The sequence below is a fragment of the Lolium rigidum genome, chromosome 6 (genome assembly GCF_022539505.1).
Source record: "Lolium rigidum isolate FL_2022 chromosome 6, APGP_CSIRO_Lrig_0.1, whole genome shotgun sequence".
In the NCBI taxonomy this organism is placed as follows: Eukaryota; Viridiplantae; Streptophyta; class Magnoliopsida; order Poales; family Poaceae; genus Lolium; species Lolium rigidum.
In genome coordinates, this window is record NC_061513.1 from 216,239,826 (window position 1) to 216,251,384 (window position 11,559).

At 46.6% G+C, this 11,559-nt stretch overlaps 1 protein-coding gene across 1 annotated transcript; it reads right to left on the minus strand.

The window, feature by feature from the left end:
• Positions 1-6,962: 6,962 nt before the first annotated feature.
• On the minus strand, positions 6,963-8,488 carry LOC124666274 (germin-like protein 5-1). Its single transcript, XM_047203620.1, has 2 exons — positions 8,213-8,488; positions 6,963-7,668 (listed from the first exon to the last, which is right to left on the minus strand). Exons 1-2 carry the CDS (start codon positions 8,343-8,345, stop codon positions 7,130-7,132), a joined length of 672 nt encoding a protein of 223 aa, XP_047059576.1. The 5' UTR covers positions 8,346-8,488; the 3' UTR covers positions 6,963-7,129.
• Between the last annotated feature and the right edge of the window lie 3,071 nt (positions 8,489-11,559).

The window sequence follows — 11,559 nt, forward strand, 5'->3', positions numbered from 1 at the left end:
TCGTCACGAAAGCACGACAACTACCCTGGTGTTGCATGGCAACAACTCTCTTCTTTTAGCAGAATTTCAATGGGTCTCTCCATTTGGATGTCTGTGAGAATTGGGGCCTGTGGAAATGGGAGGCCTTGCCAAACCCAAGCCGTACTCGAATTCTTGAAATTATGCACAATTCCAAAATAAAATGACACTTGAAATTGCTTATTAGAATGCAATTTTTCAAGGTTCGAAGTTAATTTGCAGACCTGTGAATGGTAGCCTCATGTTTCTTTTTTGGGTAACACTCAACATAATGTTTCTTGTTCTGTCTGAGTTGTCATGTTTTAGGACAGACGACGTGCTATTCAAAAGCATTGATGCATACAAGGTAAAAAACAATTTTGTAGGTGAACATTCTAACCTGTAATCAAATGCTTTGTAACAGTTTAAATGTCAAAATAGAAGGAGAAGGCATAATTTTATGTCAAAATTGAATTTAATTACAACTCTGTAGAGCAAACTACTCGTGCAGTTGTGGCCTGTGGGAGAGATGACAATTGTCAACAAACTACTCGTGCAGTTGTGGGAGAGATGACAATTGACAACAGAGAAGGCATCCACCGAATTTGCATCCCTTTCAGTAGACTGAAAACGCTGAGATTTTCGGTCTCTTTCGCTACTTCTAAATATAATACAGATAGCTTAACTGAACCCATGGTACGCTGGCGAACACAAAGATACAAGATGATGTCCAGTATTATTACAACTTGTTACATATGTCTCAAGCACGATCAGAAGACCCTGGATCATTCAATTTCTAGGAATAATCTTCATGCTGCCTTCACTCCACAGCCAGTTAACTTCAAATTATATTAAGTTCCACCCATTGCTGCATCCAATGAAATTGTTGATTAAATGTTTGATGGAGATGGACCACAAGGAACAGCAGAACTTCTTTCATAAAGATAAAACAATCACTTATATTAAGGCAGCCCGGAACTAACTCCCTGAAACAAGTTGCATCTCTGGGACAAAATACCACACGACTGGGCCTGATGGGTCAAACGCGTTTCCACAGATTACAAAGATTTGTATGTCTCATGACAATAAAATAAATCACTTTTGGCCCCTCAGCTGAGTTCAAAACAGTTCTCAATAATGTTGCCACATCGTTCTGACAAGTTAGCCAATAAGGGGGAAATGGTTAGAAGACGAGATAAAGGATCCCCTGTTTAAAACACCACATCAGGCAAAACACTGCCACACACTGGCTGCATCGTCCTAAAAGTGGAAGGTTTTAGAGCAGGATCCAAAAGTGAGAAGTTAAGTGAATTATGGGTTCATTCTAGTGTATTTGGTTTGTTCTGGGGGTGTTGAAGTCAGAGATCCAAAAGTGAACTTGTTGTATAGTTGGAGGGCCAAAACTGGACCTATAAAAGAAAGGGATGAACTGTAAACGCTGAGGCATGTAGCCCATACGATTATACTAACTGCAAATGACTGTTTCATAATGTAAGCCACGAATTCACACAGATTAGATAACATCAGAAATAACTGTCTCTATTGGTAGGAAACTCCTATTGTACATGGAAAAAAGGGTGAAAGGAGCCTATACTATGAAATGGTGTAGTAAACTAAGAGCAGAGCCATCGACCAGTTTTGGGGCGTGACCTCGGGGTCGGCGTGTCGAGGTTGGTGGATCCCATGGAGGCATGGGTGGAGATTCACGAGCTAGAATCAGGCGAAAGCCTTGTCATTGGCGGTGGTAGCCGAAGCCAATGACGTCGGCGCCCTTGGGCGTCGTTTCCTTCTTGGAGGCACCGTTGAGGTGAAACTCTCGTTCCTCCCTTGGTCAACTTCAGTGGAAACCCTAGATCCTTGTGATCGGACATTGGCGGCATTTTAGTGTCGTGTTTTCCTCTTGAGGATTTCGTTTTTTGAGTTGGGCCCTGACCGGAGTGACAAACGAAAATTGGTGCTGGCAGGGGCGTGGCCACGGAATAGGCGTGGTTTCTGGAGCAACGGCTCTTTTCCTAGGTGTTAGGTTTGCTCGCTTGGGCGACAAACCCATCGACCAGTTCGATGCGCGGCCTCGGGGGTCGGCATGTGCACATTGTTCAGGTTGTAGCCGGAGTGGCGGCTCCGAGTCCTTTGCTTCAGGGTGTCTGTACACGTTGCTTCGGTGATAGATAGTCGGCTCGGCGGGTGCGTGGCCTCGGGGCCAGTGTGGGTGCTGGAGCGGCGGCTCCGGTGTGGTAAGGTGTCGTCTCTGGCCGCTTGGGTGGCAGAGCTGGCAGCTCGGCTGATGCGTGGTCCTGGGACCGGCGTGTGTGTCGCTGACTGGTTTTCGCTCGTTTTTTTCTTAATTAACCGGGCAACTATCTTCTTAATGAATGGAACGGGAAAAGCTTTTGCCACGTGTTTCAAAAAAAAAACTAAGAGTAGACATAGATAGTAATATAGGCGTGCAAATAATAATCAATAAATCATAGACAAATTTGTAAACAAAGAAAAATATTGGTGTTTAGTCAGTAAAAATGGCCTATTAAATCCTATTTGCTGCAATAGTTGTACCAAGGCAATGCAAACATCCGCTAAAAACTGTACCAAAGAGTAGAACAAGAGCAATTCTAATGGACAATACTAACGAAGATCATGGAGGGGGAAACGCTATCAACATAAACGAGCTTAAGTCATTCACAAACCGCATTCTAATGTACTGTAATTACCTGGAGCAGTTGCCGGATTCATACACTCGGAAAGAGTGTAAGGGCTATACATGTCAGCTTGACTGGATTGATTCTCAGTGCCGAACTTGGCCACACCTTGTACTGTGTTGTTTCTCATGTCAATAGCAAGAACACATGCCTTGGGGTGACCGTATTTTGCCCTGGCGATCAGGTAAACAACACCATCACCAGTTATGCTGGGAACAGGATCAGTCACAGCGAGGTTCTGCAAGGCTAGCACTGCTGCAGAATCACTGTCACATGGCAAAGGCAATCCTGGTTGACTCAGCAGTCCAAGAAGGCGAAGCTCTGATATCATTTGGTCGCTGATCACAGTGTCAGAAGCTTGAACCGCGCAATCCTTTTTCCAGTCCTTCCAAGAACCAGTCATCCTGTTGTTGCTAGATGTGGTGATCCTCCAGTTATGCACTTGGAAACTGGCCGATCCAGTTTCATCAATCATACGGCGGGTGCAATCAATATCCAACTCCACTAACTTGAGACATCCATGGGTGAAGGCAATGCCACGCACCATCCTAGGACGACTTGTTAGTTTTTGCTCCATCCCATTGTTACCGGTTAGAAGATTCTTGGGAAATGGCAGCGGCACATTGCGTAGCATGGGCTTGTCGGAGAGAACATCGCAGAGTAGGATGCCACGCCACAGATCGACCCATCCCATTGTGCCGTCTTGGCCTCCGATAGTGACAACGGTGCTAGTACGATGACGAAGGAGTCGGGCCCCGTTCCTGGGGATCTCCACCTCGAACTCCAGTGGCGACTCGACCGCAAGTTTCTTGGTGCTCCAGCTGCCTGTCCTGGAACTGAACAAGAGGAGATTGAACTCATTGTGCAAAGAGCCGGCGACCCGAACTAGCGCGGCAATGATGTAGTGGTCTCCACGGGGAAGGAGACCGACCTCGTGGTCAAGGAAGAAGTGGGGGGCCGGATTCGGGACCAGCTGGATCGACGGGTTTCTAGGGTTGGCCCGGTAAACGTAGCACTCACAGTCAAGCATCGAGATGAAGTCTGGTGGACATCCAATGGCGACGCGAATGAGGATGAGGTCGTCTACAATGCAGAGGATGTGGGGATTCTCGGAGAAAGAGGCACTGTCGCGGGGGGAATGCATGACTAGGTTGGAGGTGAGCGGCGGCGACTGGGGACAGAAGGAGGCTACGATGGGTAGCCTGTTCTTCGTCCACCCTCCGGCCGTCGTTTTTCCCCATTGAAGATCCGCGGCCATGGCGATTGAAGCACGGTAGTTGGGGAGGACCCAGGTAGCGCGAGAGAACTCACGGCCATGGACGGGGCAGCTGGTGGTTATCGGCATAGCGATGGGATGGGAAAAGGGGGCGCCTGGAGATGGCGGCGCCCAAGGAGAAGGGTGATCGGTAGGGAGGTAAGGGCGTTTGGTTGCCTGCATCCCCTTGGCTCGCATCGTACCAACAATTTTCGGTCCGTTTGGTTCCTGAGCAAGCCGCGTTTTTGCGCGAACCGCTTCCGAAAGCAGTGTCGGGTCAGGTCCTGGAGGAACGTCCGGTTCAGCAGTTTCCAGCGGTGCAGGCAAATCTCTACGCCCGGTGATGCAAAAGGAAATATTCGGCGCACAGGCGAAGAATGGAGATGGCGGGAGCTGCGGCGCGCATCGGCGAAAAGAGAAAAGGGCCCGCCGTGTCCCATGGCCCATTTCTACCCCTCCCGTACTGTCCCCCAAATTTCGAACTCCTCCTCCAGTCGACAAGCAGGTAAGAGTAAGGCTGGACGTTCGGGCCGAGCTTTTGGCTTGGCCCGAGCTTTTCTTGGCTCGGCCCGTTTTGAGCTCGGCCCGTGGAAAAGGCAGCCCGAGCCGAGCCCATTTTTCTGGACCGTCACTGGCTTTTGGCTCGCCAGGATCGGCTCGGGCCAGCCCGAAAGCTCGCCGTTTTTTTTTTGGAAATCAGGAAAGGCCAAAAGTGGAGAGTTGGGCTGATTTCTGGCCCGTGGGGAGAGGGAGGAGGGGCAGGTCATGGGATGCTGCTCAGTATTCCCGTATTCCATCGTGTCGTTATCTACTCACGCACAGAGCTCCAAACCGCCGCCGCCCCTGATGTCGCCACCGCCGGCTAGCTACCCGTCTGCTCGCGCCCCCTCCGTCCCGCCCTGCTTCTCCGCCGCGGAAGCCCGTTGTGGACACGCCCCACCGTCCACGACATCATGGACTGGAAGAAGCAGAAAGCCCTCTCCTCGCTGTATGATGACCCGGCGCCGACGGTGAAGAAGACAAGCGCCTTGCTGGCTCCCTGCCAACATCGCCGGGGCTGCGCGGTGGGACGTGGCAAATCGTCCTCGTCAAAGCCATCAGCACCGCCGGGGTGAGTAAATTGATGCAAAAGATTCATCCCTTTGTAAAGAATTGACAAGATTTGATTCATCCCTATGTAAATTTATATGCTCTTCATTTTTTTGGGCAAATATGAATATATGTATGCTTAATTTGATGTTAAAAGCATCAAAAGTTCCAAAACTGTTCTTTGTACTGGTTGTATGAATCATTTGCATCTCTTCCTGATACTTCTGGCGAGCCAGCTCGAGCTGGACCGAGCTAGAAGCGAGCTGGAGCCGAGCCCTTTTTCCCGGCTCGTGAGACAAACGAGCCAGCCCGAGCCGAGCCAATTTGGAGCGAGCTAAACTCAGGCTCGCCCCGAGCCCAGCTCGAGCTGGCTCGTGTCCAGCCTTAGGTAAGAGGCGCACACATCTCCGGTTAGGATTGTGGTGAGCTATCATGATCCTGCTAGGATTCGACATTTCCGGTTGCTACTGCCATGATCAGCTGCAACTCTATCTTCTTCTCAAATCTTGGCCTTCCCAAGCAACCAGAGTCACCTGACCTTGATTGGAGAAGCACAATTTAGACTCTTGGACCTGTAGCTTCTCCAATCTCTTGAGCCGGTTGACTCCTGGAGAAGCCACAACCGCCTCCCACACCGCCGTCTTCTTCCACAACACCCCAGATCCTTCAATCCTTCCTACCGTCAGATAGCACCGCCGCATGCTCTGATACCATGTCGACGGCAAGGCTGACATTTTCTAGTTCTAGGTTGGACAGGAAAGAAGTGGAAGACACGAGATATTTTTCTGGCAGCTTCATCTCCATTCCATTCTTCTGTACTAGGCTTATACATGTTACAACATTTTTTACTTTAACCCCTTTACTATGCAAATATCTAACACAACTCCAACACTGACTTATGGTCAGTGAGTGAAATAAGCCCACTTCAACAATGGGGCCAGACTGAAGTGAATAAGTGAATAACAATGCTGGTAGGCCAAGGAGTTTCTCGATCAGTGGGTCGGCGATTCGGATGGATGGATTTACGGCTGGGATAACACGGATTTTCTATACACCGACCATGTCGGCGCGTACCGCGCGCTGCACACCCCCGCGCGGTACGGGCTGGCCCAGTTCGGGTGTTGGGCCATTTGGACGCTTTTTTTCTGAGTCATTTTTTTGTTCTGTTTTTTTTATTTTTGTTTCTTTTTCATTTCTGTTTTTTTTTTCATTTTTGTTTCTTTTTTCTTTTTTAAGATTTAATTTTCAAAATTTACATATATTTTTGAATGTAAAATGTTCTAACTAAAAAATTTGAAGAAAATTTCAAATTCGAAAATTGTTCAAGCATAAAATTGTTCAAATGCGAAAATTGTTCAAGTATAAAAATTGTTCAAATTCAAAAATTGTTCAAGTATACAAAAATTTGAAATTCGAAAATTGTTCATATATAAAAAATAATATTTTTTTTGAAAAATATTTGTTCCAATTTAAAATTTGTTCTAATTTGAAATTTATTTAAATTCAAAATTTGTTCCAATTTGAAAATTGTTCCAATCTGAAAAATGTTCAAATTTTGGAAATTTTAATTTCTGAAAAAACTAAAATAATTTTAAAAAATCGGGTCTAAAAAGAATCAGCTTTTAAAAAAGTAAAAAGAAAAATTCAACAGAAAAAACGAAAAAACAAAAAAAGAAACAAAACAAAACAAAAGTGGGAATGTGTTGGGCCGGCCCAACAACCCTCCTGGAGGTTGTGCGGCGCCTGGTCTGCGCCGGTTGGCATACAGCACCCCCCGGGATAACACGTGAATAGGGTGCCAAGCCTTCTATTCGTTCCCTCGTTTAATTGGGGTAAAGATCTCGTATGCAGCTATGCTATTTGTTCTAAGTTTGCAACACATCGTGGATAAGAAAAAAAAAGTATTAGCAACACGGCTTTCCCGATTGGCGTTATCCATCTCCATTGCAGAACGTAATTTGAGCGAGCTGCGAAACTGAAAAGTATGCTATATACGTCTGCGTAACGCAGTTATTGCAAGACAAACAAATCAGCAAGCAAATAAACCAGTGAAACATGAACAAAAACGCGGAAGGTGCTCCATGAAGCTCTTTCAACTCTTTGGTGCAAACTTGGACTTGATCTTGTCGACCTCCTCGGTGCCGATCTGGAAGGCCTTGGCGAGCACGTCGTCGGGCACCTCCGGGGAGGCCCCGAAGAGCGTAATGGCGATGGACTGCGTGCCGGGGAGCTGGCTGTTGAAGGCGGAGATGACGGCGGCGGGCTTGTCGCCGCTGTTCTTCTGGAAGTGCACGAGGCCCCGCGGGAAGGCGAAGACGTCGCCCTCGCTGATGGTCTTGGCGAAGAGCTTGTTGGCGGTGGTGATGAAGCCGACGTCGAGCTCGCCGTAGAGGACGAAGACGAGCTCAGTGGCGCGCGGGTGGGTGTGCGGCGGGTTGAGGCCGCCGGGGGCGTAGTCGATGCGAGAGAGAGAGACGCCGAGGGTGTTGAGGCCGGGCACCTTCTCGACGTTGGCGCCGGTGACGACGGAGCCGGAGGTGGTATTGGTGGCGCCGGGCTTGGCGAGGATGCCGCTGAAGAAGTCCTCCGCCGTGGCGTTCGCCTTGCACGGGAACCCGTTCAGCTTGAGCTCTGCGCGTGTTTGCAAACGGGTTACGTCACGTGAGCTGTGAGCATCGTACTTGCGCACACATCAGGACTGGATGCATCGACCACAATTGCATGTATGACTTTGCATTGGTCCAACAGTTGGTCGTGGACATACCAACAAACTAGTTGGTCGTGCAAACTTGAAGCATGGCATTTGATTTACTTATATTCTTAGTAGTAAGTTTCGGAGAGCGATTTCAAACTGAATCGCGTTTGGAACTATAAACGGATTAAACATTTGATGGCTGGAAAGGAAGTCTATGATCATGGACTTCGGATCCTAAACGTCTATTTGCAGTTTTGCACCTATATATTCTCATCGCTGCCATCGATTGCACTGCCTCAAATCATGAACGGTCACCCGATTTAGCATTATAACTACCTAACGTGAATATCTCACTGTACGTCAGAGTGCCAGATAGTACAAAACCGTCTAGCCATACGTCTTGAATGCGGAATGGGAGAACCGGTTCAGTTAAACCCGGCGAGAAACAGAGGACTTCAAGAAATCTTGAGCTGCGCATACCTGAGTTGAGATCGGCGACGCAGATGTCCTGGAGGTTGTCGGGGTCGCTGGCGAGCGACGGCACCGCGAGGACAAGCGCCACCGCCACCGCCACCGCCGCGAGAAACAGGGAAGAGCAAGACCGGGCCATCATCGTGCACTGCTGGCTCCACTTCCCTTTGCGCCTCTCCTGCCCTGAGATGGCTGCCGCTGCTGGCTTAGCAGGATGCAGATCAGCCCTGGAAACTTATATAGTGGTTAAGGAGTGAGATGAGGCGAAAAGATTGGGCTCAAAGAAGAGTTGGTGTGACCGTTAGCTAAGGAGGCTAGTGACCTGTGTACTTCAGGCTCAAGCAAAGAGACGCGGTGATGTGCAGATTTCCGGTTGGTGATTAGTCACTGCGAGGCAGATTGTTTGGTTTGGGAATTTAAGATATCTCGGCGCCTTCAGCCTCTCGTTCCCCGTGTGACCCTCATGTCATTGTGCAGCACACGGGACATTGCTAATGGCAGGTATAATGCCAAGTCTTTCTCACAAAGTTCCAGCCTTTTAGATTACAACATGATGATTCGTATAAAGTCAGGCTCTAGGTGAACCATAAAGGGGCAAAAAAAGATGCTTGTTATGCAGACATCGTAGCGTGTTTTAGCTTTACTTTATCTAAATTCAAACCTCAACGGACCGTAATCTCTCGTGAGAGACAGCGATCGCGCGCTTGCCGTGGAGAAGCTGCATATTTGATCATCCGCTTACGCCACGATACATGGCCCTGTCAGACATAAGAAGAACCCGTTACGTACGTTGCTGGTGACTACAGATTCTCAGTTAATAACAAGCCTTAACCTGCTGCGCAGCGGTCGTTCCTGAGATGAAAACGACTCGTTTCTTCCAGAGGAAACCTTTTGTTTTCCGGTTTTGAACCGGCGTGCAAAGCACCCGTTGATGTAGAAATGGATGGACTTATGTGGATGCTAAAGCCAGATCATCGCAAAGCAATACATATGCGTGCCTGTTCACTTGCATATTTATTTTTTGTTGAACTGGAAAGTCCCCCCAATCTCTTCAAATATTATGATCACTTGCGAACACTGTACTGCTAAGACACCAGGACGGTCAATCTATGGATCATAAAATTAATTATAACAGTTAATAGAAATACTACTCCGCACATGACATGAAGTAATTCCTTAACGTCTTGAGACGTCCTCTAGTTTCTACTTCACTTCAATGCAACGCTGGAGAGATGGGAGCTCCGTAGGAACATAAATAGTCACTTATCTGCTTTCTGGTTCCGTGCATATCCAGCTAAGTTTATACTCCTAATAGGAACTGCTCATGTTTTCATGTGAAAATATTTCGAAAGTTCGGATGCTTGATAAGGATTGCTACTGTAAACTACAAAGTCTGACCATAGTCTGCAGGGACAGAGACTATTCAGGTCGAACATAAAGCTGCATTGCTTGCATGATCTCGATCACTCGATGTCAATGCATAGACGTTTTGCCGTAGTATTTAAAGAAAACAAGGGGCCGGGCTGGGTTGTGGTTTTCTTACTTTATTTATTTATGTTCCCAGAGGATGCCCCGGCATCAAACTGAGTTTTAATACTTGATCACCAGCAAGATTTGGGACCTTTCTTTTGTCTAAATAAGATCTGGACCTAACAAGACAATGAAATCGCGAGCTTTATGCAAAAGCTAGAACAAAGGGACTTAGATTAGACAGCAAGATAACCTCCTACCCACTTCACTGGAAATTCCCTACCAACCTGCCTTTGACATATTCATGTTTCCTAGATGGAGCATAACAGAAGGCCATATATATTCCACTCTCTTTCATATCATGCATTGCAGATAATTTACCAAAACTCTTCCTTTCTGAAGGAGAGGGACATGTACCCAGGTTTCTGTGCAAAGTTCCCCATGAGCTACCATTACTTTCTCGTGGTATGCAATGTCGAAGCAGCGAGACTCAATAGGTTAAGGGATGTGACGGACGACGTAGGCGACGCCGTTGATCACTCCGAGGCTCATCACCGGACAGCGACGATGATGAATGTTAAGCTGTGATTCAAATTAATATAAAGTCTAACTTCCAACAGAGCAAAGCTAGGCCCGTCGCCGATCTAGGTCAGCACTACTATATATACCTCTTATAAGCTGCCGAACAGGATAAGTTTACACTTCTCATTGGAGGGATTTTTCCACATTAAAATCCTTATGTCTCTACGTTTTGGTTTGATTTTCTTCGTTTATTGCATGTCGTGTTCATATCAAGGAAGAGACCCCTCTCTACTCTCCGTCGACCGTACCGGCATTGTACTTTGCCGGACTCCATCGCTGGAAGGATTTCCAAACCTCTGCAAATCATCCAGAATGATGAAGCGACTTGAGAAGAGGAGGAACCAAAGAAGAACATCGATGGGATCGGCACAGATCACGAGGGTCCTTCTTTGCTACTCTTTCCATATCACAACTAAATGATGGGTCATGTGATTAGAAAAAATTAAACTGTTAATAATCTAGTACGGGGATGTGCCCGACGGAAGTACTTCATCCCGCGTAGGGAGTTAGCTTTGGGCCTTATAAGGATGGAGAGAATAGCGTCCAAATGCGTGGAGGTAATCTTTCACAATCTAAAATTTTAGAATAAATTTTCTCTTAAACCTTCAATGCAATTGACGATCCCTTTTACAGTTCGATTCGTTTCGACAAGAACTTTAATACAGAACTCATCTTCATATGGTTTGTGGAAAACTATCTGTCGCCAATTTCCAGATTATTGCACTATAGCTATCAGGTTATTAGTTAACAGAATACACGGTCACTAGATAAATTTCCATGTTTTTTGGCACGGCAATGATCTACATGTTTGATCCACTATAAACACGTAAAATATGAAATTACCATCATGTCAGGCTTACATTGGTGAGAGCTATGTTAAAAAAAAACTGATAACCATTTGAAATATGGTAGCCAACTTGACTCTACCTGGTGACCAAGATCATAATATGGCAACTATGTTCAAAAGAAGTTGTTAAAATATATCAATACGCGCGAGATATAGTTTTGAAGATCTAGCCGCGATAAAGCCAACCGTGAAAATAGATCAAAATTTTGACATACTGTTTAGGAGATAAACCATTTTTTAAAGTTTGAAAACCAAAATGAATCCCACATTGCTACAATTCATAAAAAAATATAATACATTTATTTAATTAAGTCCAAAAATATTACTTAAATTGACAGATTTTTAAAAATAATACAGCATTAGCCACATGATGGTAGAAAGGGCCTATCGGCGAAAAGGTGGCCGAGCAGGTGCTGGCAGCCTTTGTCGACCGACTCACATGTCACATCGTGTGACC

Excerpts from the sequence above, each read along its gene's own strand:
- LOC124666274 (XM_047203620.1), bottom strand. The coding sequence starts at position 8,345 with ATGATGGCCCGGTCTTGCTCTTCCCTGTTTCTCGCGGCGGTGGCGGTG. Across the intron at positions 7,669-8,212 it reads CGTCGCCGATCTCAACTCAG|AGCTCAAGCTGAACGGGTTC; the intron begins GTATGCGCAGCT and ends AAACACGCGCAG.